Source organism: Aspergillus affinis, assembly GCF_023601865.1.
Source record: "Aspergillus affinis strain CMG 70 chromosome Unknown NODE_104_length_129409_cov_87_598545, whole genome shotgun sequence".
NCBI classification, from domain to species: Eukaryota; Fungi; Ascomycota; class Eurotiomycetes; order Eurotiales; family Aspergillaceae; genus Aspergillus; species Aspergillus affinis.
Genome location: NW_026515885.1, coordinates 17,445 through 43,900, shown reverse-complemented (window position 1 = coordinate 43,900; position 26,456 = coordinate 17,445). Strand labels below are relative to the sequence as shown.

The window sequence follows — 26,456 nt, the reverse complement described above, 5'->3', positions numbered from 1 at the left end:
CCCTGATTCCCCATGAAAGATGCAGTATCCGTGCCCAGGTTTTTTTGGATGCCTGAGATGCCAGGTGCCAAGTGCCAAGCATTGCGCCCATTGTCTCCTCCTTCCCGCGTCGCATTTCTGTTTATCCCCAGTTGTCTTGTCTAACCTTTTAGCGGCAAACCCTACGATGGTTAACTATTGGATTCCTCACTTCCTGCGACGGGACTATACCTGGCCCCAGCCGATGTCGCCAACGATCGCGAAGATAACTCCCCCCGTGCCATCGATTCCCGGAAGGACCTCCAGAAGACTCTGGGGCATCGTTCACGGCGCGCTGAAACACCTCTCACAGTGGTATTGTGATTGGCTCGGCATAGTCGATCCCTTTATTATGCATCTGCCCTTCGGCCTGGTCTTGAAGTGGACGAATCGAACGAGTCTCGAGGAGGTCGCTTCAATGAAAATGGCCCGCGCCGCTGGGATGCCCGTACCCAAGGTCATATCTTGCGGGGAGCACCCAAATTCTTCCCCGTTCCTTTACTCGATTTTAATGACTCGTTTACCTGGCATTGAACTTGTGAATATGAGTGAACCCCTGCAAGTAGAAGCAGAAGAACCATGGCTTTTTGAGCTCAAAGAATGCGTCGATGCCATGCGACAATGGACGCCGCCTGATCCTCACCGCATATCTTCAGTTATCGGGACCTCAATCCGGAGCACAAGAGTGCCATTCCACATCATGGGCCCATTCGCTACCGAGATCGAACTCCACGATTTCCTGTTAAGCCCGGTCAGTGGACACGGCATTAAATCCACAGATGAATATCTACAAAAAATTAAGCATGCAAACGAAATCCGCCAATATCCACACCTGGTGACATTCACTCACGGCGATCTCAAGGCACATAATATTCTGGTTGGCGACGATGGCCATCTTTCTGGCTTCATTGACTGGGAGTCTGGGGGCTGGTGTCCTGAGTACTGGGAATTCACGACTGCTATGAGATTTCAACGGGATAGCTGGTGATATTAAGTAGCCGACTGGATGGGTGGTAATCGATATCGCAAGCAGTTGGAATGTGATCGGGCGCTGGACAATCTGACTGTAGATTCTTACATCGCGTTCTAGGTATGGTTAAATCGACGGCTTTCAGTCTAGTTTCGTAGACACAGTCTCAACTAGGCTGTCAGGCGTGGATTGGACGGAGGTGTAGGAGGGAAGTAGCCGAGTCAACATAATTGATAGACTTCTTTCAGCTTGTTTGGATGTCGAGGTCTTCGTGCAGGATTTGAGTAGTTATTGGATCATGAAGGTTTCGTATTGCCTAGTAATTTGTATGCAGAATCGAAGCTCAATGAAAGTCTGATCATCTTGATTTAGACGATCGAAACGAAGCTATTTAAAGTGCAATATGACTACGTGCTTCTTTGAAATCGGCTTATCTTGAAGCCATGAAATGCCCTCAGAGTTGATCTAGACGGCAAGCGGCAAGGTGTTGAATCCTAGCCGTAAAATTGCCCCATCTTCGCTGACAGTAGTATAGAAGTGAATGAAGTCATAACGATCTACATGATCTGTGGGTCGTAGGACCTCGCTAAACCCTATTAGGTAGGGTCAGTAGGCTGCTCACAACCGATGCCTGAGGCTTCAGAATAAATAACGATATTCTATATTTTTCGCTGAGATGCTTCAATAAGGGCGAAAAATTGGTCTTGAGCTATTCAATAAAAAAGGGGATAGATAAATCAGGTTGCCACTGAGGTTATCCTAGTCAAGAAAAAAATCCTTTTAGAATTTATTTTCCGTCGACCCTGATGATCGCCTTCTGTAATTCTATCCCTCCGTTGTGTTGATGGCCAGGTTAGCATTGAACTGTAAGAGGGTATTCATTTGACATGACAGTGAAGAATTTAACTGATTTAAATTGTCAGTCGCCAATCACTAGTGCAGAATTGCATGGGACTAGAATTGTGTAGGTTTGCAGAGAAAGCCAACCGTCTCCAAGCCATCTCCAAAACACCTCCACACACCGCAATCAGTAATTGCTGTGGCCATTGGAGACACCACGAAGAAAAAAGAAGAATCAGTCCTCAAGTTACTAATTGCTCCGATCGAAATTTCTTACAAATCTAAGCATCCTCGAGAACAAGATGGCGAACCTGAAGCAGTATAAATGGTATTGTGCGGCCCTACCCAGGTTGCTTACTGCTACCAAATCACCCTCAAAAGTTCAAACATTAGGCTACAATGGCAGCCAAATGTGTTCGCGACAGCTTCATAGGCGAGTTTCTTCGTCTAATTGGCAAGCCGTCCTGGTTGAAATACGATGAAGAGCATCCTCAATGGCAAAGCAAATTCGATTGCGAAAAGGCGGATGACGACCAGACTATCCCAGTGGATTGGTATTCCGAAGACGATGCAGAGAACCCACGCAACTGGTCTCAGGCCAAAAAGGCTTTTGTGCCTTTTGTCATCGGCATCTACAGCTTTGTCGTGTATATGGCAGCGCCGATTTACACGCCCAGTGAAGATGCCTTCATCCAGGAGTTTGATGTCAACAAGGCCGAGGCAGCCCTAGGGTTGGCTATCTACGTGTATGTTCTACTCAATCGCAAAACAGTATACATCCGATTCTAATCTTTGATTACTTCACATAGGCTTGGGTACGGAACCGGTCCTCTCTTCTTCAGTCCCTTGAGTGAGATTCCTCGTATCGGACGGAATCTACCATATGCAATATCGTTCTCCCTATTCTGCATTATCAGCATCCCGACATCCATCGCCCCAAATGCGATCGGTTTCTACTTCCTGCGCTTTCTTCAAGGCTTCTTTGGAAGTCCATGTCTCGCTACCGGAGGCGCTTCGATTGCCGACGTATACTCGCCGGACGTGCTCCCTCACGCTATGACAACCTGGGTATATTCCGTCTTCTGCGCTCCCGCCATCGGCGTTCTAGTCTCTGGATTCGCAATCCCAGTCCTAGGCTGGCGGTTCTCCATGTGGGAGATTCTGATCGCAGCTGCCCCAGTCCTCATCCTGATCTTCCTCCTTCCCGAAACCAGCCCATCCACAATCCTCTACCGACGTGCAAGACGTCTCGAAAAGCGCAACTCCCAAGGACCGTACAGATATCGCTCGACCGCCGAAATCGCTCAATCAAACCTATCCTTCCACACCGTGGTGCGCGAATCTCTACTCATCCCTCTCAAAATCACCTTCCTCGATCCAGCCATCCTTTTCCTGAACTGCTACACCTCCCTCACCTACGGCATCTACTACTCCTTCTTCGAGGCCTTCCCCATCGTCTACCAAGAGATTCACGGCTTTAACCTCGGAGAAATGGGCCTCGCCTTCCTCGCTATCGTCGTCGGCACCTCCATCTCCTTCCTCATCTACAACCTCTACATCTACAAGATCTTCATCCCCCGATCCCAAGCAGGGGGGTTCAAGAACCCCGAAGACCTCCTCATCCCAGCTCTATTCGCCTGTTTCGGCCCATCTATCGGTCTATTCTTGTTCGGGTGGTCTGCTCGCCCTGAGGTCCATTGGATCGTCCCAACAATCGGCATTGTCATATACCCTGGCTGCGTGTTCATTCTGATGCAATGCGTCTTTCTGTATATCCCGGCGTGTTATCCGCAGTATGCGGCGAGCGTGTTCGCGGCGACGGATTTCACTCGAAGTGCGTTTGCCTGCGGAGCGGTTATCTTTTCGACTCCCCTGTATCGGAACCTGGGGGTCGGGAGGGGCTGTAGTTTGCTGGCGGGTTTGACGGTGGGATGTGTGGTGGGGATTTATTTGTTGTATAATTTTGGGGCGAGGTTAAGGGCGAAGTCGAGGTTTGTGTCGAAGTGGTGATTGGGTTTTGTCTATGGATTTCATATTTAATATTTCTTCATTCAGGGTAGAATATCTTTGATGATAGAGTTGGATTTTGGCGTTTAAGACACGGGCTCATACAAAATTAAACAACTAGGCTTGGGTTAAAATATACTTCTCTCGACATCCATCAGCATAAATGTCCAGGCTCTCTCCAATAACTCCCAGTAGTGCCCACTGCCCGTTTCCCCTAATAAGACGAGCCCATAACTTCACAACAAGAAAGGCCAGGTATCTGTAATTAGAAGGATATACTGGTTCGGGACAAAGATCCTCGTCACCGGATGTTCGCCCTTCCTCGACGATGTCACTGATCCAATTTATCGATCGGGTTTCATGCTCTATTGCGGAATTAGCACTGGTCAAAAAGGATCTCTGCATCCAATAGACAGGATACTTGGTTGAACATACCATCAAGAGGTCTTGTCGCATGAGTATCGCAGATATGGTACAGCCATTTACAAAGATAAACCGCGAATTCAAACCCACAGATGGAATGTTGAATACTCCATACAAAAGCATGGCTTCGCGCAACGAAATCCACCCCCAGTTTGACGGGTATGCTTAGGGCGTGGGTTGCATGGAGCATTGCAGGAAGGAGATGGGGGCCGTGAGGAAGATCTGGTAAGTTGAGAAGTCGGGTGGCGATTTCCTGGGGGCTTCGAGATTCCAGAATTTTGTATGAGGCCATGTCGAAGGCGAGCCGGACGTATGAAAGACCGAGCAGAGCAGTTGACGTGAAAGTAACGGGTCCATTCGGGTTTCGAGGATCAAGACTAGACTCGGGGGCTCGTTGCCATTGGAAAGTCCACGCTCGAAGAGAATCTCTATAAATAACTATGAGGACTAGTTAAATGGACGTGAGGTTTTTCACTTACCGCATGCTTTCATTTTGAGCAACTAACAAAGCGTTTCCGCGACCAAGGGTCCAGCCGATGGTCCGATGCGTCAGCGTGATCTTTTGTATGAGACCGTGGAGAAGGATATAGTTTGCTAAAGGTGAGGGTATTGGTTGCGACAAGAAAAAATTTGAACTGGGAACACCTTTCCCCAAGTGACCGAGTGCATCCTGGAAAAGCATTTGCTCCTGGTGACCGTAAGCATGAATTGCTGAAAATCTCTCCTGGTTCGGACATATCCATTCGATGCAGGTGCATGGAAGGCGAAGATGAACTTCATCGGCTAGAATGATTGGAGGTACCCCAAAAGCTATACTTTGCAAGTTAAGCCAAGCAAAAGAGAAAAGTTTAAGTCGCCTGTTTGTCTCTTGCTCAATCCATGTGTGCCAGTCGAGAGGAGTAGCTTGAAGAGTCTCTTCGCTCTCTTCTAGTCCACCTTCTCGGACGCATCTTGCTAGAAAACTCTGAAGGTTGAACGCTTCCCGTACTATCTCTGGTTCGCCCTGCCACGTTGCAAATGCGATCAGGTAGAGAGCGCAACGTGTTTCACACATAAGCTCCTGATATGGGAGGCCCTTGGCGCTAGATCGGTCCTGGCCTGTATTCGTATTTGTATACGGACTCAAAGAATATTTTATGTTGATCGCTCTTGCTTCTCGCTCATGCAATTCTTTCTTCAGTGTTGATTTGGCCGCATAGAATAACATGACCGCTTTCCGGTGCTCGTGCCGATATTGAGCTCCCAGAGCAGCCATGGCTAGAGTGATCTTAGCGTCGCAGTTATCTAGACTGAACGTTGGTATGTGCACCACGGGCATATGTGGATAGAAGCTATCAAAAAATGCGTTTGTAAATCGACTCAAGGACTGGGACGATGGTAAGGCAAAGTTTATGCCGGTGACCTGAGCACTTTCCAATTCTTCGAGGAGATGCTGACGATGTCCCTCAGTGACTCTGAGAATGGGTAATGTTAAAACCCCAAATTCTCCTGTGCATCATTTCTATTAGATTCCTTTCCTCGGGTTTCGGAATCTTTGACCATTTACCTATCGAATCTTTCTCAACTGGGAGTTGGGTGAGAGAATGGTCTACATGGACAGAACTCGAACGTTCCTGCCGTCTCGAACGGTCCGACAGCGTTGGAATGGAATAGTAATTGGGTTCTTTAGCAATGATCGGTGTCAGACCCAGCTCAGTCGGCAATGTCCAGTCGGAAGTCAGCCCCATGCTGTGGCTGAAGGAAAAAAATTCTTCCAGGGGGTCATATCCAGTGATAAATGGGAAATTCCCTGTCGACAGTCAGCTCCTTGGCTCGTGATAGTTGATATGGTACGATGGGTAAGGCATCAAATTTGATCTACGCGTGAACTCCTACCTGCCGGTGGATAACCATGAGTTTCCACAGATTCAACAGGTCCGCTTGAGATTTCCGGGACTGTCCAAGGGATATTTTCCGTTTCTAGATGGCCACTCTGTATTGCTTGAATTTGGCTACTAGTTCCCGAAGCTGGGGAATGTTGCTGCGTTATTGGAGTAATCGGTGAATGGGTCGCGGCATGATGGCGCTTCAATAGATCACGTCGAGCAAAGGAAGCACCACAAGCACATGTATAGGGTTTCTCATTCGTATCTAATGCAAGTCAGCCCCAATTGAAAATTGCCTCTGTTTAAAAAGGCACGACGTACGAATGCGAATATGTCGTTGGAGATGTTCATGGCGGCGGAAATGACGTTTACAGTGAGGGCAGGTTCGGGGCTTCCGGCGAGAGACCGGCTGAATCTCGGAATCAACTTCCGGTGGGGATTGATCCATGCTATCGATAAAAGATTCGAATTCCCCAATCTACAATAATAGAATAGAGATTTCTGCAAGAAATTTGAGCAGGTGAGAAGCTGCGTCGCCTCCATGCCTGCTCCAGGTCATCATGCCGAATCTTGTTAATCAGCTCGGCGAGAGTGGAGAACCTCCATCTACCTCCACACCACCTCCAATCGGTGATGAAAGATGATACAAATCGATTTATTGTCAGGTTGACCGTCAATGCGTTAAAGTTTCCTACATTTGAATGGAAGGATAAGAGCACTTTGACCATTGAAACTGGTACAATTATCCACCCCTAACATCCCATGATTCCATCACAGTAGATTGACAGCGGAAAACCCCGGACCTAAAAACGCATTTAAATAATACCAACCGTCCAAGAGTTTCCGATGGCAGTAACATAGTAAATATGTCTCTTGGTAATATTCAGCTTTCTACTTTTCATCTTCTCGGTATAACATTAAAACAAATTATTCACGTGATAACCGCATCACCCAAAGGCGCCTCTCTTCCCTGGCCACAACACATTCCTTGCTTGACTACCGACCCTAATGGCTCAACATCGTCATCAATCATCTGTAGAATCGGCATTGGACTTCTCACCATCGCTATTCTTAACAATTCAGCAGAATCAACGCGCCCAGTCACTTCTCAATAGACTTATTCAGCATTATGGCCTCCAAAGCACTGTACAAAAGGGCTACAAGCCTACAGTACTTATCAAGGAAATATTCGAGCGCTTAAAGCCCAAGACATGTTTCTGAGATTTTTCTTTTCGTATATTCATGATTTTTCCGGCTTAGGCAAAGAATCTGGCTTCGACACTAATTTTTCTCTTATTTTATCTTCTGCCGACAATTTTGTTGGGGACCCACGAACGGACGCATGCGAAAAGAACAACGTTAATCTTGTCGTTGAGAATTTCGCAGAGTATATCGTTCATAACTTTCTCTTTCCTCATATGTAAGTCTTTCTTTTTTTTAGATGTGTTGATCCTGCTGCTAACTGGCATACCAGTCAAGGCTTCATCCGCAAAAACACCGCAAGCAACGCCTACATCACTATCCCCAATACAAACATCTACACCGACCGGCACAAGGCAGCGCGTATCTATTCTGCAACAAAGCTGCCTCTTGCGTGATATCTCGTAAATTAGATAGAGTCGAAACCAGAAAGCGCACAGAGCGCAATGGAAACGATTGCGAAGATGATTATGGAAACCTTTTAAGGAATGCATCCCCAGGTGGATTTCAGTATCTAGAAGTTGCACTTCTTCCTCATTGTCTAACGACGATCGGGTCAGGAGATACGGATTTGGTACGCTTTATGGACTACTAATGCTTCCTGTGCTCATGTAGGTTCTAGAGCGAATCAAAGAAGAATGTACTTCGCATATTGGACATGTTTAAGCCAGGGCTTAGCCACCGTCTTGATGGCCCGAAAATTGACAGTCCTATAAACGCTCTAACACTCACACTCGACTATCACTGATTATTTGGTGAGCTCCAGATATGCTTTGAATGGACAGGAAGAATAAGATCGGTTCGCTGGAGCAGAGTTCTTTCCTGCATGATCCATTCTTTCCGGTTACTCGCACTCTTACTTTAAGCCCTAGCCGTACAATTGATCCACCTGACACTGGACTTCTCCGCGTCCATTGCGCTATTGCACATATTATGAAACTCAGCGGTGCAGGTGGATATATCGAGAAACTTCTTCGGGATATGGAGGAAGTGGATGTTAAAGCTGATGGCTCTACAAACTTGGGATTCTTAACGGGTTTACATCTGGGGGCAATCTAGAAGCCTGAGGTACGACCAGCCTGAGTATGTCTATTGTCCTATATAACAAATTAACAATCTTTATTCCCGTGTTAAGTGATGAGATGCATCACATAGGCATCACAATATTCACTTCTGTCTAATCAAAGACTCCAATTAATCAAAATCAATCAAAATTCTATTGACCTGATGAAGCCTATCTAGAATTTCATATTTCATACACCGTAATCCCACAATACAGCAAACAAATAAAAATACAAACACAACCAAAACAACTTACTGCACCTCTTTAGGCACTGTACACTCCTTCCGCTCTACACTATATGGATATTCTTCTGCGCACGTCACTACGGCTAATCAAGACCCTAACCCGCCACTTAAAGTAAAGTTCCTTATAATCATTATCTTCCTCTCCTAGATTAAGTTATTCTTAAAGGGTACTGGATTCCGGAGGCTCGTCAAAACTTCCTCACTTAGTTAAACAAAGCAGAATTGCTGGAGGCTTGTTTGGTGTATGAATTTGGTAATATAGCGGGTTGACTATAGGCATAAACTAACTATGTTGTAGTTCTATGTACGCTCACGCAGCCCCTCGATCGTATTAGAGCGCTTTGTCAATTTCCTGCGGTAGGTGGTGTGCAGCAAACACTCTAAAAAGACGTGTCTAGGAATCTGCAACCCTAGATCACATTCGTACCTGTCCGAGTCGACCTGCTTTATCCTGTAGAGGAAGTGCCTTAATCCTATCATCGTGTCATGCATCTTAATCTTACATATTGTTTTGCTGGATTAAAAAAGTATATATTTCAGAAGATCCAGGACTCCATAGACTTACCATATTGAGCTACAATGCGATAATAGTTGGAATCCAACACCATGCCTGTTTGATAATTCCAACACGTAACTATGTGATGAAATCCACGCCTATCACTCACTAATTTCTCCATTCTCCCCATGTTTGACGTAAGTCATACCCCCATGAATTCTCCCACGGCCGAAAGCCAGCGCATGCGCAGGCTGTCGTAAGCGGGGAGAATCTCCTTGATTGACAGGCGAGGCGGAGAATTTCCAGTTCAGCAGGAGAACGCGGAGAGGCCGGAGAGACCAGAGAGACCCCAGACTGACACCACGAGCGACGTGACTGGCTGGCTGCAGGATTGCGGGAGTTCGTTGAGCCTGGGGGCGGGTAAACGGACAGCAACTGGAGTCTGGAGCAACCATCAGCCCGCGTGCAGTGTGGGGTTTTGGGGAAGAAGGGAGAACCCCGGGATTGCTAAAAGCCGCTTAGATTAATAATAAAGGTCAGCTGCGTCCCCTCCGCATTCTAGAATTTTGCCTGCGTAGTGCCTCAATAGTTAATATATATCGCTGGGGCGCGCTGACATCCGGTGGCTCCGGAGGTGTCAGAATCAAATCTCCTGGTATGGAAGGTTCCACGAGTGTTTGCCTTTTTGCACTGTAACCACTCTTGGATTATTGGATTTGGCAGGTTGACGTCTTGGTCAACGTGGGGTGGAGGACTGGACATGATGTTCAACGGTGATTTAATTGTACATAGAACGGGTTGCAGGGAGCCAGTGACAGCTTGAAACAAACGAGGCAAATTGCTTTCGCGAGGGAGGGGGAAAGCCGAAGTTCTGCCTCCCATCTCCAGGAGAGAGAGAGGAGAGAGTGATCTACATTCTCCCGATCGCGTTGGCCCCTGGCGCTGGGTCTCGTCTATCCTTCTCCGTCCGGCCACGGCGGGTCACCTGACTCGCCACGGTCAGGTGACCGCCACGGTTGCCACGCGATGCTTAGCAAAGCTTCGGTTCCTCGCCCCGATCTCGGCTTCACTCTGTCTTTCATCCTCGCTGAGGTGCCAGTGACGCTGTCAACAACTGATCTCATCATGCTGATCTCCACGCTGTAGTGGCGACATCTCGCCCTTTAAGCCAAATCCAAATCCAAATCCAAATTCAAACATCTGCAGCTGGACAGTCGGCGATCGGCAAAGGGACGTGTTTCGGGCGCTCGGGAATCGTCCGAAAGACCAATGATGCCCCATGCTGAGAATAGGGTTAAGGGCTCATCCCGTCCCGATCGCGCTGATGGGCCGTGGTCGGTGGCCCTGGGAAAAAGTGCAACACTACTACGAAGTAGGAATAGAGATAGACTACGGACACCGGCCGGTCCGGCTAATGGATCTCGGTGGCCTCTCTCTAACAACTAGGACCAGAGCTTCCAGCCGAGCCGGCCAAGAACCTTGGATAGGCTCCATCCAGCGAACACGGTTTTGCTCACCGTCACAAACTCTGTCTCTGCTGGAGGAGAATCTGCCGTGCCTTCCTCGGGTCTCGGTCCTGGACGGCACTTGTCCACTAGTTCTGCACGCTTGTTTGCGACTGCCACGGAGTCCTGTCCACTCGACGGATGGATCTGAACTCAACGAATTGCATTCCCTGGTCCTCCAGGGGAGCGTGGCGTACCAGTGATATATGAATATGATCGTCGCGGCTGAATGTTCTTTTTCTCGCTAGAGCTAGAACTACTTACCCACCGGCCAAGCGAACCAATTTAGCTTGGGGAAAACACTTCCCCGGCCGTGGTGTCCACCGAATGGAGATCGTGGGAATTTTTCACAGGTCAAGTGCACCAAAATCCTTACATCTATAGGATGAATTAGATTTTTCAGCGTATCGCAAGTTCGCTTTCTATCCCCCTCAAGCCCCAGTATGGGGTTAATCACGACGTAAGGTGTGGAGAGGGTTCGAAAAGACAGAAACCCACACCGGTGCCGCCTCTAGAATCCTAGATATTACTGAGGGTCCCGGTCCCATTTTCTTTTCTGTCAACAACTTCAATCATACGATTTCAATCTTCTCTCTGTTCAACTCTTTTCTACCTCCCCTACCGCTGTCTATCCCGCAGCAATGGGCGTTCTACACGTCGTTGAGGACCGGCCGACTCCCAAGTCTGTCTACAACTGGCGAGTCTATGCTCTCGCCGCCGTCGCATCATGCGGTTCCAATATGATCGGGTACACCAGTGCCTTCATCGGCACGACAATCACGCTGCCGTCCTTTACAAAGGAATTCGGTCTTGACGAAATGTCCGACGACCACGTTGATTTGATCAGCGAGAACATCGTCTCTCTCTTCATCGCCGGTGCGTTTTTCGGTGCTCTGTTTACCTACCCCATCGGTCATTATTGGGGCCGGAAATGGAGTTTGGTCATTGCCGCTGCCATGTTCATCTTGGGCGCCGGTTTGCAGGTGGGCGCGACGGGCGCTCGCGGTCTCGGTATCATGTACGCTGGTCGTGTTTTGACCGGACTGGGTACCGGTGTGGCCTCGAACATCATCCCAATCTACCTTTCGGAACTGGCACCCCCTGCCATCCGTGGACGACTTGTCGGTTTCTACGAACTTGGATGGCAAGTGGGTGGCATGGTGGGATTCTGGATCAACGTGAGTGCATTTGTCCGTCTCCTTGTTGTAAAGTTTATGAATTAACTGTTTATGATTCAGTATGGTGTTGAAAAAACCATGGATTCCACCCATCAACAATGGATCATTCCATTCGCTGTCCAAATTGTTCCGGCCGGTTTGCTTTTGGTCGGTACTCTCTGGATGAAGGAATCCCCTCGCTGGCTATTCCTCAAGGGCAAACGCCAGAAAGCCATGGCCAACCTGTGTTGGATCCGCCAGCTGGAGGAGACCGATATTTACATTGCCGAAGAAGTGGCGGCCATTGATCAAGTCCATGAGGAGCAGGTCGCCACCGTCGGTATCGGATTCTGGAAGCCATTCCAATCCCTCGCTTCTCGCCCTCCGATGATGTACCGCCTGTTCTTGGGTTGCATGCTGTTCTTCTGGCAGAACGGATCTGGAATCAACGCAATCAACTACTACAGCCCGACTATCTTCAAGAGTATCGGTGTCGCCAGTGAGACTGTTAACCTGACCACGGGTATCTTCGGTGTCGTCAAGGCCGTGATGACCTTTGTCTGGCTATTGTTCCTCGTTGATCAACTGGGACGACGAATGCTGCTTTTGATTGGTGCTATTGCTGGTTCGATCTGCATGTTTATCATTGGCGCCTATATCTGTGCCGTCAAGCCCGAGGAGAACCCCACCGACCACCTCAACAGCGGTGGAATTGCATGCATCTTCTTTTTCTACCTTTGGACTGCCGTTTACACTCCGTCATGGAACGGCACCCCTTGGTTGATCAATTCCGTAAGTTGACTCCGTTGGTGTTACCTCAAACCCGTCTAACAGAAAAACAGGAATTCTTCGATCCCAACCTCCGTTCTCTGTGTCAAGCGGCCACTACTGCCAGCAACTGGCTCTTCAACTTCCTGATTGCCCGGTTCACCAAGCAAATGTTTGCGAGCATGCATTACGGTGTCTATTTCTTCTTCGGAGCTCTGTCGTTCCTTGCCTTCTTCTTCGCCTTCTTCCTCATTCCCGAAACCAGTGGTATCCCGCTGGAGCAGGTTGATCGTCTCTTCAAGATCAAGCCTATCTGGAATGCGCACAAGCAACTTAAGGCTGAACTGAAGGAGGACGAGGAGCGGTTCCGCTTTGACCTGAAAGAAGGTTCTTACGAGAAGGAGAGACAGGAGCACCTGGAGAATCAGAGTGCGGAGAACCAGAGCACCAACACATAAATTGATCTGCATAGACTTTGTATATATGGGGTTAGACGTGTTTATAGATGATTTGGCTTTGTTTATCGATTTGAGCTTGTATTTCTTTGGTTCTGTGCAGGATCTGGCGCTATGATGTTTTCTAGCTTAGCAATGAATATCTTGAACATAAAGACTCCTGTCCCTTACGTACCTTGCTGTATAGTTAGTTACGGGTTCTTGGCACCGGGTTACCTAAGCGCAGGCAGTACCGAAATGCGTGCCGAGCGAAGGATGACATGAGGGGAACGTCGCGCATTGTTCCTCCCATCATCTTGATAATTGCACCCTCTCGCGCCAATGGCCCTGGATCAGCAAGAAGCCGGGCTGCCCGCATGTCGTTCTTTCTGGGTAAGCTTGCAGCCTCGAATTCTTCCCAATTTTTCGTTCTTGGCGCTGATTTACCTCCCCAGGACTCGGACAGCGCCCGATTGTCGCCATGTGCAATGCGCTATGTGTCAGTAGTGCCTGGCATTGCTATCATCACAATCGCTGTCTTACAGATCCTTGGACGTCTGTTACATAAATGGCGTCCAAAATGGACCAGACCGTTCATCCCAGAGCCCTCGCCGCTCCCTGAGCTGGCGTCGAGAACAGGACCTCAGCGACTAGGCTGGGTGATATCCTTGCTTGCCGTCTCCATTGTCGGCTTCGTGGCTGAACTCATCAAAGTCATCCCCAATGGGTCAGATAGCGCCAATTACATCCTGTTGGTGTCTTGGGTGAGTAGGAATTTGATCCGTGTCAATTACTGACTAACTGGCTGTAGGCTCTGACCGCCGCCTTGATTGCCAGGGAACGACCCCGGTCTAGTCCCGTCTCTCTGCTTCTGTATTTTGGAACTGCATTCGCAGTAGAGGCTGCATATATCTTGAATGAAAATTTATACGGTGTGCATAAATTATTCGCCTACTATCTTGCCGCGGGCGCTGCAGCGGCGGCCTGCGTGGCCATCCTTGTGATGCCCCTACGGGAGCCCTCCCTCCCATGCATTGACATCGGCGTTGTCGGACAGGCACCATCAGCCGACTTCCGCAGCCCGGAGGATAACCTGAGACTTTGGCAATTCCTCAGCGTGTCGTGGATGGCCCCTTTGATGTCCTTGGGGAAACAAAGGCAACTGAACGAGGACGATGTATGGTTTCTGGGATTTGAGTTTCAACATCGCCGGCTGCACGAGAAGTTCCGCAAACTCCAGGGATCAGTTGTCACTCGGTTGCTGCAGGCCAATGGAATCGATGTTCTTATTATTACGTTGATTTCCATCGTGCAGATGCTTTGCGGTTAGGCATTTCGAGTCCCGTCTGAGCTTGAGTATCACTGACATTTCTTTAGGCTTTTCTGTACCCGTTCTCCTGCAGCAACTTCTGAAAGCAATGAATTACACGGGTGGAAAGAGAGCTGCTTTGACTTATGCTCTTTTGTCCCTATTTCTTCGTTTTGTGTCTGCCCAATTGCAGGTGCTGAATATCTGGTATGGTAGGAGGTGCTACGAGAGAAGCAGGGGTGAGATGATGATGATGATTTATGAAAAAGCGTTATCTAGAAAAAACGTCTTTGAGCAGCAGGTCGAGGACAAGGAAGAGGAAGAGCAACTTCCAAATGGAGACGATAGCAATGGTGATGTCAAAAGTGGTCCCAAGCAGCGGAAGCTCTGTGGACTTTTCAATCGATCGCAAAGCCCAAAGCAAGAAAGGCCAAAGACGGCGGCTTCCATGGGAAAGATCTTCAATCTTCTTCGTGGAGACGCCTACGAGGTAGCCCAGCGATTCTGGGAAGTTGACCGTCTTATCGACAAGCCCTTAGGTCTGATTATTGCTATTGCTCTTGTTTGGAAGCTACTTGGACCTTCATGTTTCCTGGGCATTGTAGCTATTCTGGCCGGCCAAGCGATCAATGCTATCATCACCCGTACGCTCTTCAAATGGGAGCGTGTCCGCAGGCTGGCGAGTGATACTAGGCTACAGATTTCTTCCCAGTTTGTGGAAGCGCTCCGTCACCTTCGTTGGTATGGGTGGCAGAACCATTGGCTCGGTCAGGTCCTTGATGCACGTCAGTCCGAATTGAATCTTCGAATCATTACCAGTCTTTGGACAGTTTTGATTCAGTTTGTCAACGTGTTCACGAGTGGCTTGTTTCCTGTGGTGGCATTGTATGCTTATACGCTGCTGGCAGGTCATCCCCTTCGGATTGACATTATCTTCCCTGCATTGCAGCTGTTCACGATGCTGGAAAGTCGCATACGAGAGATCCCCATGCTCATCACAATACTCATAAATGCATCAATTTCAGTGGAGCGAATTGAGGATTTCATGCACGAGCCAGACAAGGAAACGAAAGATATGCCGAGCGATTCCGACTCTTCGCTACTGTTGGATTCGTGCTCATTTGCTTGGCCCGGGAGGAAATTCCCCGTGCTATCGGATGTCAATATCAAGATCTCCCAGGGACTGACTGTCATCTGTGGCAAGGTCGGCGCAGGAAAGACCGCACTGCTCCAAGCGTTACTGGGTGAACTAGACCGCGTCGACGGCGTTACACACATTCCGAATGAGATGGTTGGGTATTGCTCTCAAACGCCCTGGTTGCAAAGTATGAGCATCCGAGACAATATTCTCTTTTCATCGCCTTACGATGAGCAGCGGTATAAACGCGTGCTCGAGGCTTGCGCTTTGCTTCCCGATCTCGCCAATTTTAAACATGGCGACCTTTCGTTCGTTGGAGAGAATGGTGTCGGTCTTTCGGGGGGACAGAAGGCACGCGTTGCTCTTGCTCGAGCAGTATACAGCGCGGCAAGTATTCTCCTCCTTGATGATCCGCTGTCCGCCTTGGACCACAACACAGCGGAGACAATTGTCCGCAGGTGCTTTTCGGGTCCTTTGATGCAGAATCGAACCGTTGTTCTTGTCACGCACCGCACCCATCTTGTTGGCCACATTGCGGATCAGATTATCCAAGTTCAACATGGTCGGGCCACAGTTCAAAACCGACAGTCTGCAATCGCGTCTCATGACTCCAGTGCCGACGATACTTCATCGTCTCATACAGTGGATAATGAGTCCGAAGCTGAAGCAGAAATCGAGGATAACGCGGGTGCGGTACCGGACAAGTTCATTGAAGAGGAACACCGGGCCGAATGGGGTGTGAAGGCCCGGGTCTACTGGAACTACATCAGAGCCGGAAAGTATAAATGGTGGTCTGCCCTTGTTGTCGTCGTGGCGGTGTCTCGAGTCACATCAGTCGCACAATCGTGGTTTCTCAAAGAATGGGGTGAAGCATATAACCAGATCGTTCTTCTCTTTGAATACTCAGGGTCAAACATTATGTCTATTGCCTCTGGATCCGCCGTCCAATCCATTTCCTCAAACACAGTCAGCTGGCTGCCCAAGAATCCAATCGACGATTTGCCGCCCCCAGCAGAGGATGTTCGCCCGTGGTTGCTAGCGTTCTTTGCTATCACGGCCTTCCAGTCCGTCGTTATGCTCTTGTCGCAACTTTTGATGCTGGTTGTCGTCTACTATGCTGGCAAAACGATGTTTCAGCAGGCCATGGTGCGAGTCAGCCATGCGACGTTCCGATTCTTCGACGTAACTCCCATCGGTCGATTGATGAACCGTCTGACGTCGGATATTGGCGTGGTGGATGGAAATATTAGCCAGCAGTTTCAGATCATTGCGTTCCTCGCCATTACGTGGATTTCGTCTATCATAGTAATTGCTTCCGTGACCCCGACCTTCCTCGGATTCTCTGTGATCCTTACTGTCGCCTTCATCATCACGTTCTTGCAATTCCTCCCAACCTCCCAGAGTTTGCGACGGCTGGAAATGGTATCATTGAGCCCTTTGATATCCAACTTTGGCGAACTTCTTCACGGTTTAACTACCGTCCGCGCATTCCATGCAGAAACACGTTTCCAGGATCGAGTAATCGCAGTCGTGGACAAGTTCCAAGGCATGGATCATTTCTACTGGTCGCTGCAGAGCTGGCTGATGTTCCGCTTCGAGAGTCTATCTGCCATATCCACCTTTTGCCTGACAGTGCTTGCACTATACACCAATGTCTCCCCCGGCCTGGCTGCATTTGTCCTCATCGCCGCTAACAGCCTGGTCGATGCCACACACGGGCTTTGCAAGCAATACGGTCAGTTGCAAATGGACTTTGTCTCCGTGGAGCGAGTAGACGAGCTCCTGCATGTGGAGGAAGAAACACCGGGCACCATCGAACCGCCGGCCTCGTGGCCCAAATTCGGCCGCGACATCACGTTCGACGACGTAACGATCCGCTATGCTCCTCATCTCGATCCCTCACTCAAGAACATCTCCCTGCGGATCCCGGGAGGCTCTACCACAGCCATCACCGGCCGCACCGGCAGCGGCAAATCAACCCTCGCCGTCTCCCTTCTCAGCGTCATCCGCCCAGAATGCGGCCGCATCCTGATCGATGACATCGACATCGCGCAAGTGAGCACCCAGGCACTACGCACCAGAGTCACCTTTGTCGCCCAAGACCCCGTCCTCTTCCCGGGAAGCATTCGCCTCAATCTCGACCCAACAGGCGACTACACCGACGAGGAATGCGCCGAGATCCTCAGACGAGTATGCGGCCGACACAATTGGACTCTAGACACGCATGTGGAGGCTGGAGGCCGAAACCTCAGTCAGGGCGAGAGACAGCTTATCGGGCTATCCCGGGCGGTACTGCGTCGCAGCTCGATCGTCATTCTGGATGAGGCGACGGCGTCGATCGACCATGAGAGTTCGTTGGAAATTCAGCAGATCATCCGTGAGGAGATGAAGGAGTCGACTGTAATTACTATCGCGCATCGGCTGGAAGCTATCAAGGACGCGGATTATTATATCGTTCTAGACCAGGGCGGAGTGTCTAGGCAGGGATATGTAAAGGATATGTGATCTAGGGGTTAGAGTTTTTGTAGTTAGGAAAAGTCATTCATTCGTGCGTTAGTTGACATAGATCTGGTTTCATATCCATTTTCGCTGACCACCCAAGCCTCTTCGATAACCAGTAGAATACAAAACAATTTCCCCCAAGTCCAGGCACTTCAGTGCAAGTTTAATCCATACCAGTAAATGAGCAGACAAAACCGCCGATCCATCTAACAACACCAACAACCAGTCCTTCACAACAAAATCAAACCCATCCCAACACGACTCCCCAACCAAGCACCCACACCACCAACATACCAACCCCAATCCTCTGAGCCAAGCAAGCCGCAGCTCTCGACTTCTTCCCACCCGAAGTCTCCGTCGGCTTGACACTCGAGCTCCAAATCGAACTTGAACTCGCCACCTCAGAAGAAGACGAAATACTCGAAGACGAAGACGAAGATCTCACAACCCCCGCCCCAGTCCTATACATCGGCGTCGGAGTCCAAGTACACTTATCAGCCAATCGAGGTCTCCAGACAGTAGGCGGAGACGTGGGAGTGGATGTCAGTGCCGCAAATGCAGGACCTGAAGATACACGGTTGATCGAGCCCGAGCCCGAGACTGCGGGAACAGTAGTATTCGGATCTCGGACTCGCAGCTGAGGCACACAGGGGGGTTGAGACCGACTGAGACTTTTTCCTGTGGATCTGGGCTGCATAGTCAATGTTGAAAGCACAGTGAGAGGGTCCAACGGGGTAATCGGGGGCGGAAGAGGTAGGGAAGGCATAGTTTGAATTATTCCTTTCTCATTGTCGGCACGGGTTGTGGTTGTGATTTGGGGCTTAGGACTCTCTAGCTCTAGAGGAAAGGAATGTGAGCGTTTGGGAGGGCGGTATTTGGGCGAGAGAGAGGAGTCGCTGTTGCTGTCGATGGCACCGTTGTCGTCCGAATCACCATAGTTGTCGGGATCCCCGTTGGAAGAACCGGCAGTACAGAGCGCGGTCTCAGGGATCGGAATCGGTTTGCCAGACCGAGGATACCCTGTTCCATTGAAGGCGCAGAGGGCGTCGCCGAGGATAGGAGCGGTCTCGTAACCTGGATTTCATCTCGTTAGTTTGGGAACAGAATATTGACATTATTTCATGGACATAAGGCGAGCAGAAAATAAGATGACGAAGTACAAAGAAACAAGCACGCACAGATAGCCATATCCTTATATCCGGGAGGAAGAATCTTAACCAATCTGCAAGACCAGAGAATGGCGGTGGTTAGCAAACATCCCACTGCGACCATAGCGAAAGGTAGACAACGCACTCAATATTGCACGAGCGGATCTCAGCGGTGGTGGTTGAAACGCAAGATATCATGGTAGGGCCTTGCAGGGAGCCATGGACGCAGTAGTGGCCTCCTGGCTTGGAGCAAAGCAGACTGTTGGTGTTGGCGTTGCTGGGTTGGTCAGTCAGTAAATAACATATGTGCAATATGCGATATAGGGATGTAGGAAAGAGGGTCGGTCGTACTATCCGATCTGGGCCCATCCAAGCTGGACGAAAGACAGGACAGTCAAGATGACTGCGGTGAAGGGAGTCATTGTAACTGCTGGGATAGATTTGTGGTTGATGGAACGGAGTGAAGACAACTGGGGTGTTGTGCGAGATAGAGGAAGAGTTAAGAGGACAAGAGGGCAACGTGAAATAGGCGAGGGCAAGAGGGGATCTATCTAGCAGGAAAAAGCATGAAGAATCTGGTGTGAAAGCAGATGCCAGCTATACTGCCGGGTGCATGAACAGTATCTAAGTGAATAGGCTGGGACTCCTACTAGCACCATCACTAGCGTAGATTCATGTGCAGATTACTGTTCGATTGCACGTCAAATCTAGACATAAATGATCTCTGATCCATCAAGCTGGAAGAATTCAGAGACAGCTAGTGTAAGGCAATAGATACAAGACTTTTAGCCAAAAAAAAAAAAAATGAACCATGTATAACGCCGAATTCGCCCTTGCACAATGCATGTCGGTATCACCCACTCATCACTCCAGGCTCTTCTTCCACTTCTTAATGCGCCGCCTGATATCACCCTCGCTCTGTTGCATGGGGTTCAGCTTCCGATCGCGGAACATGGCAGTAATGTCGTCGCCGTGTCGGTCAACGAGTCTTTGGACCCATTCCGCCTCCCGCGAGCTCTGATGGCGCGGCTTCTTGGTCTTAACATCTTCTCCCTCCTGCGCCGCTTGCCTCTCGAGTTGCTTGACAATGTCCGTCTTGGGAGCTCCGTAGGCGTCCTGCTCGTTGTCGGACAGGTCGTTCAAGGGGTCGTTGAGCGGGTTGTCTCGTTTCTTGCTGATGACTCGGATAATGTTGCCAGTCTCCGGATCGCGCTCCACCTCGACTTCTCCCAGCCCCAGTTGCTTCGCTGTCGCTTCCGAGCTGCCCTTAATGTGTAACGAGTGTTCGGGGGCGACGTCGATACCACCGGCTTTGTTGGGGCGTTTCTCAGCGCCACCGGCGGGGGCGTTTAGACGGTGAGTAAGACCGAGGCGACGGTAGTTTTGTGTGAGAGTCAGTTTGCGATCCCTGTGAGTTGTCATTAGCGCTGCTCTTTATCATTTTTTTGTCATGGCGATCGAATCCGTACCAGTTTTCGGCGATGATAGCATTTCCCAGCACGTTGACCTTCTTCTTGCCATTCTTGAGGATGTTGCCCCTCTTAGGCCTGTTTTTCGACAGCCCCGACCGGAGTTTCTTAGCTTGGCGAATGTTTGTCATGGTGCAGCGTAGATCAAGAACGCAATGATATTCAAATTGGAGGATCAAAAAGTTGCGGCAAGAAAGTTCGGAAGAAAAAGAAAATGATCTTATCGATTAGCCCGTCCGTGTTTGCACTGCAGGGCTTGGCGTGTTTGTCTCAGGGTCCCCTGATCAGCAGGTGACCTGGGACTATCGCCGACGGACAGCCGATCGATCAGTCCACCCTCCTCCGTCCTCTCCACCAATTGCTCCCCTCGTGGCCTTCACCCCTGGCCTGTTCCTCGTCATGATGGCCTCGCGTCTTTTCGCTCCCTCGCGGAGAATCGGCTTTGCGCTGGCTGCCGGAGTCTTGCTTTTCTCCGTTTTCGCCGTCGCTAAGGATGTACTAGATGTCGGGGAGCTCTCGGTCGGACAGATCGAGGATGAACTGCAGGTAAACAAAGACCCTGTCATTTTTATCTGCCCTAATTAGTCTACCTATATATTCTCCTATCTGTGTCCGACTGTGCTCTTTATTCTCGAGTCGTACTGACCTCTCCAGAACTGTCCCCTGGTGGAATCACTCAACGAATACAAACGCGCAAATAGCCCCCAAACCGCCAGTCTGACATCCAAGATCTTCTCTGTCCTCTTCCCCGGCAGTCCCGCCGTCAATGCCATTCTAGCCACCGTCTATATCTCCGGGCCCCCGAGTACGTGCCATCTTCAGTCAAATCCTCATCACGTTCGCTTCTAACCGTCTTGTCCATCTAGACTTTCTCCTCGCACTATGTCCTCCCAACATCGACCCCTCCTCGCTGTCCGTCATGGTCGCTTTCGCCGTGGGAGGTCTCCTAGGTGATACTCTCTTCCATTTACTGCCCGAGATCTTCCTCGGCGAGGATGCCCAGGACCATGTCCGCTTCGTCATGGTCGAACCCAACCGCAACCTGCTCCTCGGACTCGGCATCATGGTCGGATTCTTCACCTTCGTCGCAATGGACAAGACGCTGCGCATCGCAACCGGCGGGGAGGGACACGATCACTCCCACGGTCACGGACACGCCCACATCCATCCCGAGACGAGCACCAACGCTATAACCAGCGGCGCTGACAAGGGCACGCAGGATGTCAAGCAGCGCAACAAGAAGTCCAGCACGCAGCAAGAGAAGACAACCTCGACCAAAGACAACAACAAAGAAATCAACCCCAGCGTCAAACTCGGCGGCTACCTCAACCTGATCGCTGACTTCACGCACAACATCACCGACGGCCTGGCCATGTCCTCATCCTTCTACGCCTCGCCCACCATCGGCGCCACCACCACCGTCGCCGTCTTCTTCCACGAGATCCCCCACGAAGTCGGCGACTTCGCTTTGCTCATCCAGTCCGGTTTCTCGAAGCGGAAGGCCATGGGCGCGCAGTTCGTCACGGCTGTCGGCGCCTTTCTGGGCACATTTATCGGCATCGCGGTCCAGGAGCTGGGCGGCCACGGCAGTGGCGATGCTGGTGCTGCGGATTCCACGACCGCGGGCCTGCTCGGGACGAGCTTGACCTGGGGCGATATGCTGCTACCGTTCACGGCGGGGACGTTCTTGTATGTGGGCACCGTGTCGGTCATCCCGGAGTTGTTGGAGACCGGCAAGGACAAGAAGAAGGAGATCAAGCAGACGATCATCCAGTTTTTGGCTGTCGCCGTGGGAGCGGGCATCATGCTTGGGTATGTACTACGTTTTTCGTCCTTTTTCCATCTATCATTCTACCCCATCGCAAGACGGGGAATAATTGGTTGACTAACTCTCGCAGAATCTCATGGGATTAAACCAATACCCTCGTCGTTGTCCTGTCCCACTCCCAGGAGCTGCTCTAAACCACCGACCAACATCACGACGTTATTAAATAATCTCTTGACAATTGGATTAGAACACGAAAGACGGATGGTATGTATATAATATACCTTAGAATATCTAAAAATATCTACTTGGATTGGGATGATACGATACCTTCCTCTCAGTTACGAAACAATCAGCAAAAGCCAACATCCCATCTAGTACTGACAATAAACATTTAATTCCTTGCAACCGTATCAACCAACCATCCAGACGCCAATCCAGAACTTATTTTCAACCCACAAGACAAGACCAAAACGTCAATATGATGACAGGAATGAGAGAAACGTTCAAATCAAAATAAAGAAATAAGAAACAGAAGCAAGAATGGGTAAATCAAACGAACAGCTATCATATGCGAGAAACCTTGCGCACAGCGCAAAGTAAATAAACCAAAGTCCTAATAAAAAACAATACAAACTCTATCGGATATTTTATCTTTACTTGAAATCGTCACACCTCTGATATGTCTATCACTCGTTATAGTGATATACCTGGTTTTCGCCGGATTAGTTTATAACGTTGAGGGAAGATAGAGTGAGCAGGCAAGACAGGCAACTTACAAAATAATCAGGTAACCCAAACACCGAATAACCCAGACGCTTCGCCATCTTGGCGAAGCCCTCAGTCTCGACCAAGTGATAGAACGGGAAAGCAGGGAACATGGCGCCGTCACGATGCACATCGGCCTTGACCAAGAGCGCGGTGCCACCGACGCCGTCCAGCTCGATCTCGCGCCGCGGGTCGGGGTTTCTCTGATCGGCCATGTAGGCCATCAGGGACCGATACGTCGGCATCTCGTAATATCCCTCGAGAAGGATCTCGTCCGGGTCCATGGCGTCAGCCAAGGATTGGGCCGTGGAGCTATCGATCCAGGAGTTAAAGTCGTACGGGCGCACATCGTTGCGCTTCGTATCGGTGTTATAATAGCGCTGGAAACAGTTTGGAACGATGACCGGCTTATCATGGTGCGTGAGATCCTGGATCAAGGACCGCGGTGTCTCGATAATATCGGCGTCCAGCCACAGAACCCACGATGTGCTGGGACCGAGAGTCGTGAAGACCAAGCTGTTGCGGGCGCGACTCATGGACTCACGACGCGCTTTCTGGTTCGCCATTTTATGCCGCTCCTTCTCATCCTGCGACTGTAGTGGGGGCTCGAAGTCCTGGCGCAAGATGGAGATGCTGGCGAAGCGGGAGTCCACGGGTCCGGATTGCGTCTTTGCGATGGCCTCCTCGAGGGCCGCGACCGCTGCGTTTCCCTCCTTGGTGCGAGGCACGATGAAGCCGATGGATATCAGAGCGTGCGGGTAACTCAGCTTTTCGACGTTGGCCCAGAATTCGGGGTAGAAGCGCGCGAGGGGGGTGAGGATGAGGACTCGTTCGCTCATGCCGGCGGCATTGTCGGTGCTGGTGAGGCTGTTGAGGTTGTAGTGGACGACGGGAGGGGGCGCTTGGACGCCATCGTTGCGAATTGGCTGTTCCTTGAGAAATGGTTTTGTGGGTGGCGAGAGAGGATTCTGCGCAGCGTCTTCGCGGAGCTGTTGCGACGAGTCGGCGACGGGGACGGAGGCGGCGGAGGCGGAGGATGAGGTGGGAGACGGAGAAAGCAAGAAGCAAAGGAATCCGAAGGCGAGGAGGGCCGCCAGAAGCAACGTGATAGGGCTGGTGCGTCGCATTGGACGAGCGACGGCCATCGCAGACCGTAGAGACCGTTGAGAGGTGGTGGTGACGGTGTTGGGTGAGTTGGCCAGACGGTGACGGGTACGTGGTCAGTGGTGCAGATCGACAGTTGGCGTTGGCAAGGGGCCGATCGATCAATTCAGCGATCCAGGACAGGCCCGGCGAAGGGGATGGAGGGATGTGTTAGCCAGCGACAGCGACAACCATATCGCCAGGGAGGATGAAGAGTGGAAAGAGAAGAGGACAAGGAAAGGAAAAGGAAAAGGAAGACGGGAAGTGAGGGATGACGAAGCTTTCCGGATGGGGACTGCGCGGGTCACGGGTCTGGGCGCCGCCGAATGCGGAAATGTTGCATGGGTTGCATCCATCGTTCTCGATCTATTTACTATATACAGTCTATCTGGTCTTTGTTCTTTTAGTGTTCGTCACAATTCTTCTGCTTCATGGCAGAGACCGCATCACGCCCTCAAAGGCTACCAATGCCATCGCATTCGCCGGGAACGCTCGCAGGAAGCAGGGCACAAATCCCCTCCAGTATCCCTTCAAGCCGCGCTCGCGGTAAACCGCCCGAGCAGCGTCCTTCCAATACTGGAATTTACGCTGTCCATCTCCAAGAGCACCGCCCATGGGATCCGTCATGAGGCGCTGCTTCACCACGTCCGACGGGTACGACGTGAGCCAGAAGATTTGCGCCGACATACCGCCCGCCCAGAAGTTGATCGCGGGCGCCGACATGTTGGTGGATTCTTTCATCCATCGCGTCAGAACATCGTAGGATCCCCACCAGAAGAAAAAGAATGCGCGGAAGAAGATCGTAGCGCAAAGACCCCGATAGAGACCGGAGACTCCATGTGTTCGGAGCTGCAGAGTAGATCGAGTCAATTTCTCGAGCCTTTCGGTAAACATGTCCCAGAACTTACAATTTTTTGGGTGCAGTCGATCGGACCGCTGTACATGCGGCCGGACTTGTCCGCAGCGTATTGGATTTGGAGACGCGCCTTGACATGTTCCACAGGGGCGGCGATGAAGCTAACCGTAGTACCGGCCATGATACCAGCGATACCATGACCGAAGCTAGGCAGCGTGAGCAGGTCCGGGTCCTTTCTAGCGAATGGGACCAGCGATCGCAATTCCGGCTTCGAAAAAACGTGCTCGAGAAGGAGTCGGCGGTATAACGTCAAAGAACCAAGCATGCTAGAACCCGCATCAGTTCCGACAGTTCTTCCTTGTATGCTCTCCCAATCCAAGGACCCAAACTCACACTGAGTCCATCACCATCCATCCGACCAGCGGCGGCGTCGCTCCTTTATACAGTCCACTCACACCTTCTTTGCGCACTGTCTGTAGCACACAATCCAGGGGACCTCTGAAATGGCCATCTTTGCTCGTTTGTAGGCGGACTTTAACGGTATCGAATCTGTTGCACGAGAGAACAATTAAAAGGGCGCGCGCAAACGGGAAGAAGATCGCACATACGGATGGCCAACTATATTTCCGCACGGAAGTTAGCTTGAGAAATCCAATGGTGAAACATGGCAAGGACATACCGCTCAGCTTTGCAATTCCCGAAAACACACCAGCCACAAATCCCTTATAGTCATGCTTCGAATTCGTCACCGGCGCGCGAGCGCTCCCCGAACCAACGCTCTCAATTTTCTGGGCGGCCTGAGGGTCTGGGACTCCGGGGGCTCCAGTTTTCGATATCGATGTCGGGGTTGAAGTCATATTGTGGTAGTTCGGGTTTCAATCAAGAGGTGTGTATATAATCGCAAAAATCGAATTAGGGCGGTAGAATGACGTTAGGTCCGCTATCGGACAAAGATATTTGTGTTCAGGTCCGCTGGCTCATGGGTAATGTAGAGGGTATCTGGGGAAGAGACGGGGTCATTGATCAAGGGGTTTCAGGAAGAAGAGGAGGAGGAAGAGAGCTCCATTGAAGAGCCGGGGGGGGGGGGGTTTGCTGGTTGGAGAAGTCGCGGATTGAATTATTAACAAGCACGACTCCAATTCGCATTCCGCCCCGCAAATCCTGTTCGGTCCGGGGAGTTGAGCTGCTTCTCCGGCGCCTCGCGGTCAGTCGGTCAGTGTAGAAAGTGAATTATATTTCGTAAAATGGACACCATTTCCAAGTTACCGCGTTGGTAGTGTAACGGTTATCATCCTTGCCTTCCAAGCAAGGGACCCGGGTTCGACTCCCGGCCGACGCATAACATGTTCAATCTTTTTTGTTTCTTT

The 26,456-nt window shown here is 50.4% G+C and overlaps 10 protein-coding genes across 10 annotated transcripts; 5 read left to right on the top strand and 5 right to left on the bottom strand.

The window, feature by feature from the left end:
- Positions 1 to 166: 166 nt before the first annotated feature.
- Positions 167 to 1,006, top strand: KD926_000165 (uncharacterized protein; the record flags this gene model as incomplete). The annotated part of the gene is made up of 1 exon (XM_053104095.1): positions 167 to 1,006. One exon carries the CDS (start codon positions 167 to 169, stop codon positions 1,004 to 1,006), a length of 840 nt encoding a protein of 279 aa, XP_052952584.1.
- Positions 1,007 to 2,227: 1,221 nt separating this feature from the next.
- KD926_000164 (MFS transporter) lies at positions 2,228 to 3,838 on the top strand (the record flags this gene model as incomplete). The annotated part of the gene is made up of 2 exons (XM_053104094.1): positions 2,228 to 2,574; positions 2,638 to 3,838. 2 exons carry the CDS (start codon positions 2,228 to 2,230, stop codon positions 3,836 to 3,838), a joined length of 1,548 nt encoding a protein of 515 aa, XP_052952583.1.
- Positions 3,839 to 3,952: 114 nt separating this feature from the next.
- Positions 3,953 to 5,985, bottom strand: KD926_000163 (uncharacterized protein; the record flags this gene model as incomplete). The annotated part of the gene is made up of 4 exons (XM_053104092.1): positions 3,953 to 4,200; positions 4,271 to 4,686; positions 4,738 to 5,746; positions 5,805 to 5,985. 4 exons carry the CDS (start codon positions 5,983 to 5,985, stop codon positions 3,953 to 3,955), a joined length of 1,854 nt encoding a protein of 617 aa, XP_052952582.1.
- Positions 5,986 to 11,273: 5,288 nt separating this feature from the next.
- On the top strand, positions 11,274 to 13,015 carry KD926_000162 (sugar porter family MFS transporter; the record flags this gene model as incomplete). Its single annotated transcript, XM_053104091.1, has 3 exons — positions 11,274 to 11,810; positions 11,871 to 12,581; positions 12,632 to 13,015. 3 exons carry the CDS (start codon positions 11,274 to 11,276, stop codon positions 13,013 to 13,015), a joined length of 1,632 nt encoding a protein of 543 aa, XP_052952581.1.
- Positions 13,016 to 13,333: 318 nt separating this feature from the next.
- On the top strand, positions 13,334 to 17,943 carry KD926_000161 (putative ABC bile acid transporter; the record flags this gene model as incomplete). The annotated part of the gene is made up of 4 exons (XM_053104090.1): positions 13,334 to 13,384; positions 13,447 to 13,755; positions 13,803 to 14,316; positions 14,369 to 17,943. 4 exons carry the CDS (start codon positions 13,334 to 13,336, stop codon positions 17,941 to 17,943), a joined length of 4,449 nt encoding a protein of 1,482 aa, XP_052952580.1.
- A 238-nt stretch (positions 17,944 to 18,181) lies between these two features.
- KD926_000160 (uncharacterized protein) lies at positions 18,182 to 19,510 on the bottom strand (the record flags this gene model as incomplete). The annotated part of the gene is made up of 4 exons (XM_053104089.1): positions 18,182 to 19,014; positions 19,119 to 19,162; positions 19,234 to 19,365; positions 19,440 to 19,510. The coding sequence occupies 4 exons, from the start codon at positions 19,508 to 19,510 to the stop codon at positions 18,182 to 18,184; spliced, it is 1,080 nt and encodes a 359-aa protein (XP_052952579.1).
- Positions 19,511 to 19,952: 442 nt separating this feature from the next.
- On the bottom strand, positions 19,953 to 20,688 carry KD926_000159 (nucleolar protein 16; the record flags this gene model as incomplete). Its single annotated transcript, XM_053104088.1, has 2 exons — positions 19,953 to 20,496; positions 20,558 to 20,688. 2 exons carry the CDS (start codon positions 20,686 to 20,688, stop codon positions 19,953 to 19,955), a joined length of 675 nt encoding a protein of 224 aa, XP_052952578.1.
- A 268-nt stretch (positions 20,689 to 20,956) lies between these two features.
- KD926_000158 (Zn(2+) transporter YKE4) lies at positions 20,957 to 22,471 on the top strand (the record flags this gene model as incomplete). The annotated part of the gene is made up of 4 exons (XM_053104087.1): positions 20,957 to 21,103; positions 21,212 to 21,362; positions 21,424 to 22,369; positions 22,456 to 22,471. The coding sequence occupies 4 exons, from the start codon at positions 20,957 to 20,959 to the stop codon at positions 22,469 to 22,471; spliced, it is 1,260 nt and encodes a 419-aa protein (XP_052952577.1).
- A 540-nt stretch (positions 22,472 to 23,011) lies between these two features.
- On the bottom strand, positions 23,012 to 24,217 carry KD926_000157 (mannosyltransferase complex subunit MNN9; the record flags this gene model as incomplete). Its single annotated transcript, XM_053104086.1, has 2 exons — positions 23,012 to 23,032; positions 23,102 to 24,217. 2 exons carry the CDS (start codon positions 24,215 to 24,217, stop codon positions 23,012 to 23,014), a joined length of 1,137 nt encoding a protein of 378 aa, XP_052952576.1.
- Positions 24,218 to 24,662: 445 nt separating this feature from the next.
- On the bottom strand, positions 24,663 to 25,946 carry KD926_000156 (putative mitochondrial carrier protein; the record flags this gene model as incomplete). The annotated part of the gene is made up of 5 exons (XM_053104085.1): positions 24,663 to 25,082; positions 25,142 to 25,415; positions 25,483 to 25,638; positions 25,698 to 25,707; positions 25,769 to 25,946. The coding sequence occupies 5 exons, from the start codon at positions 25,944 to 25,946 to the stop codon at positions 24,663 to 24,665; spliced, it is 1,038 nt and encodes a 345-aa protein (XP_052952575.1).
- Positions 25,947 to 26,456: the final 510 nt, after the last annotated feature.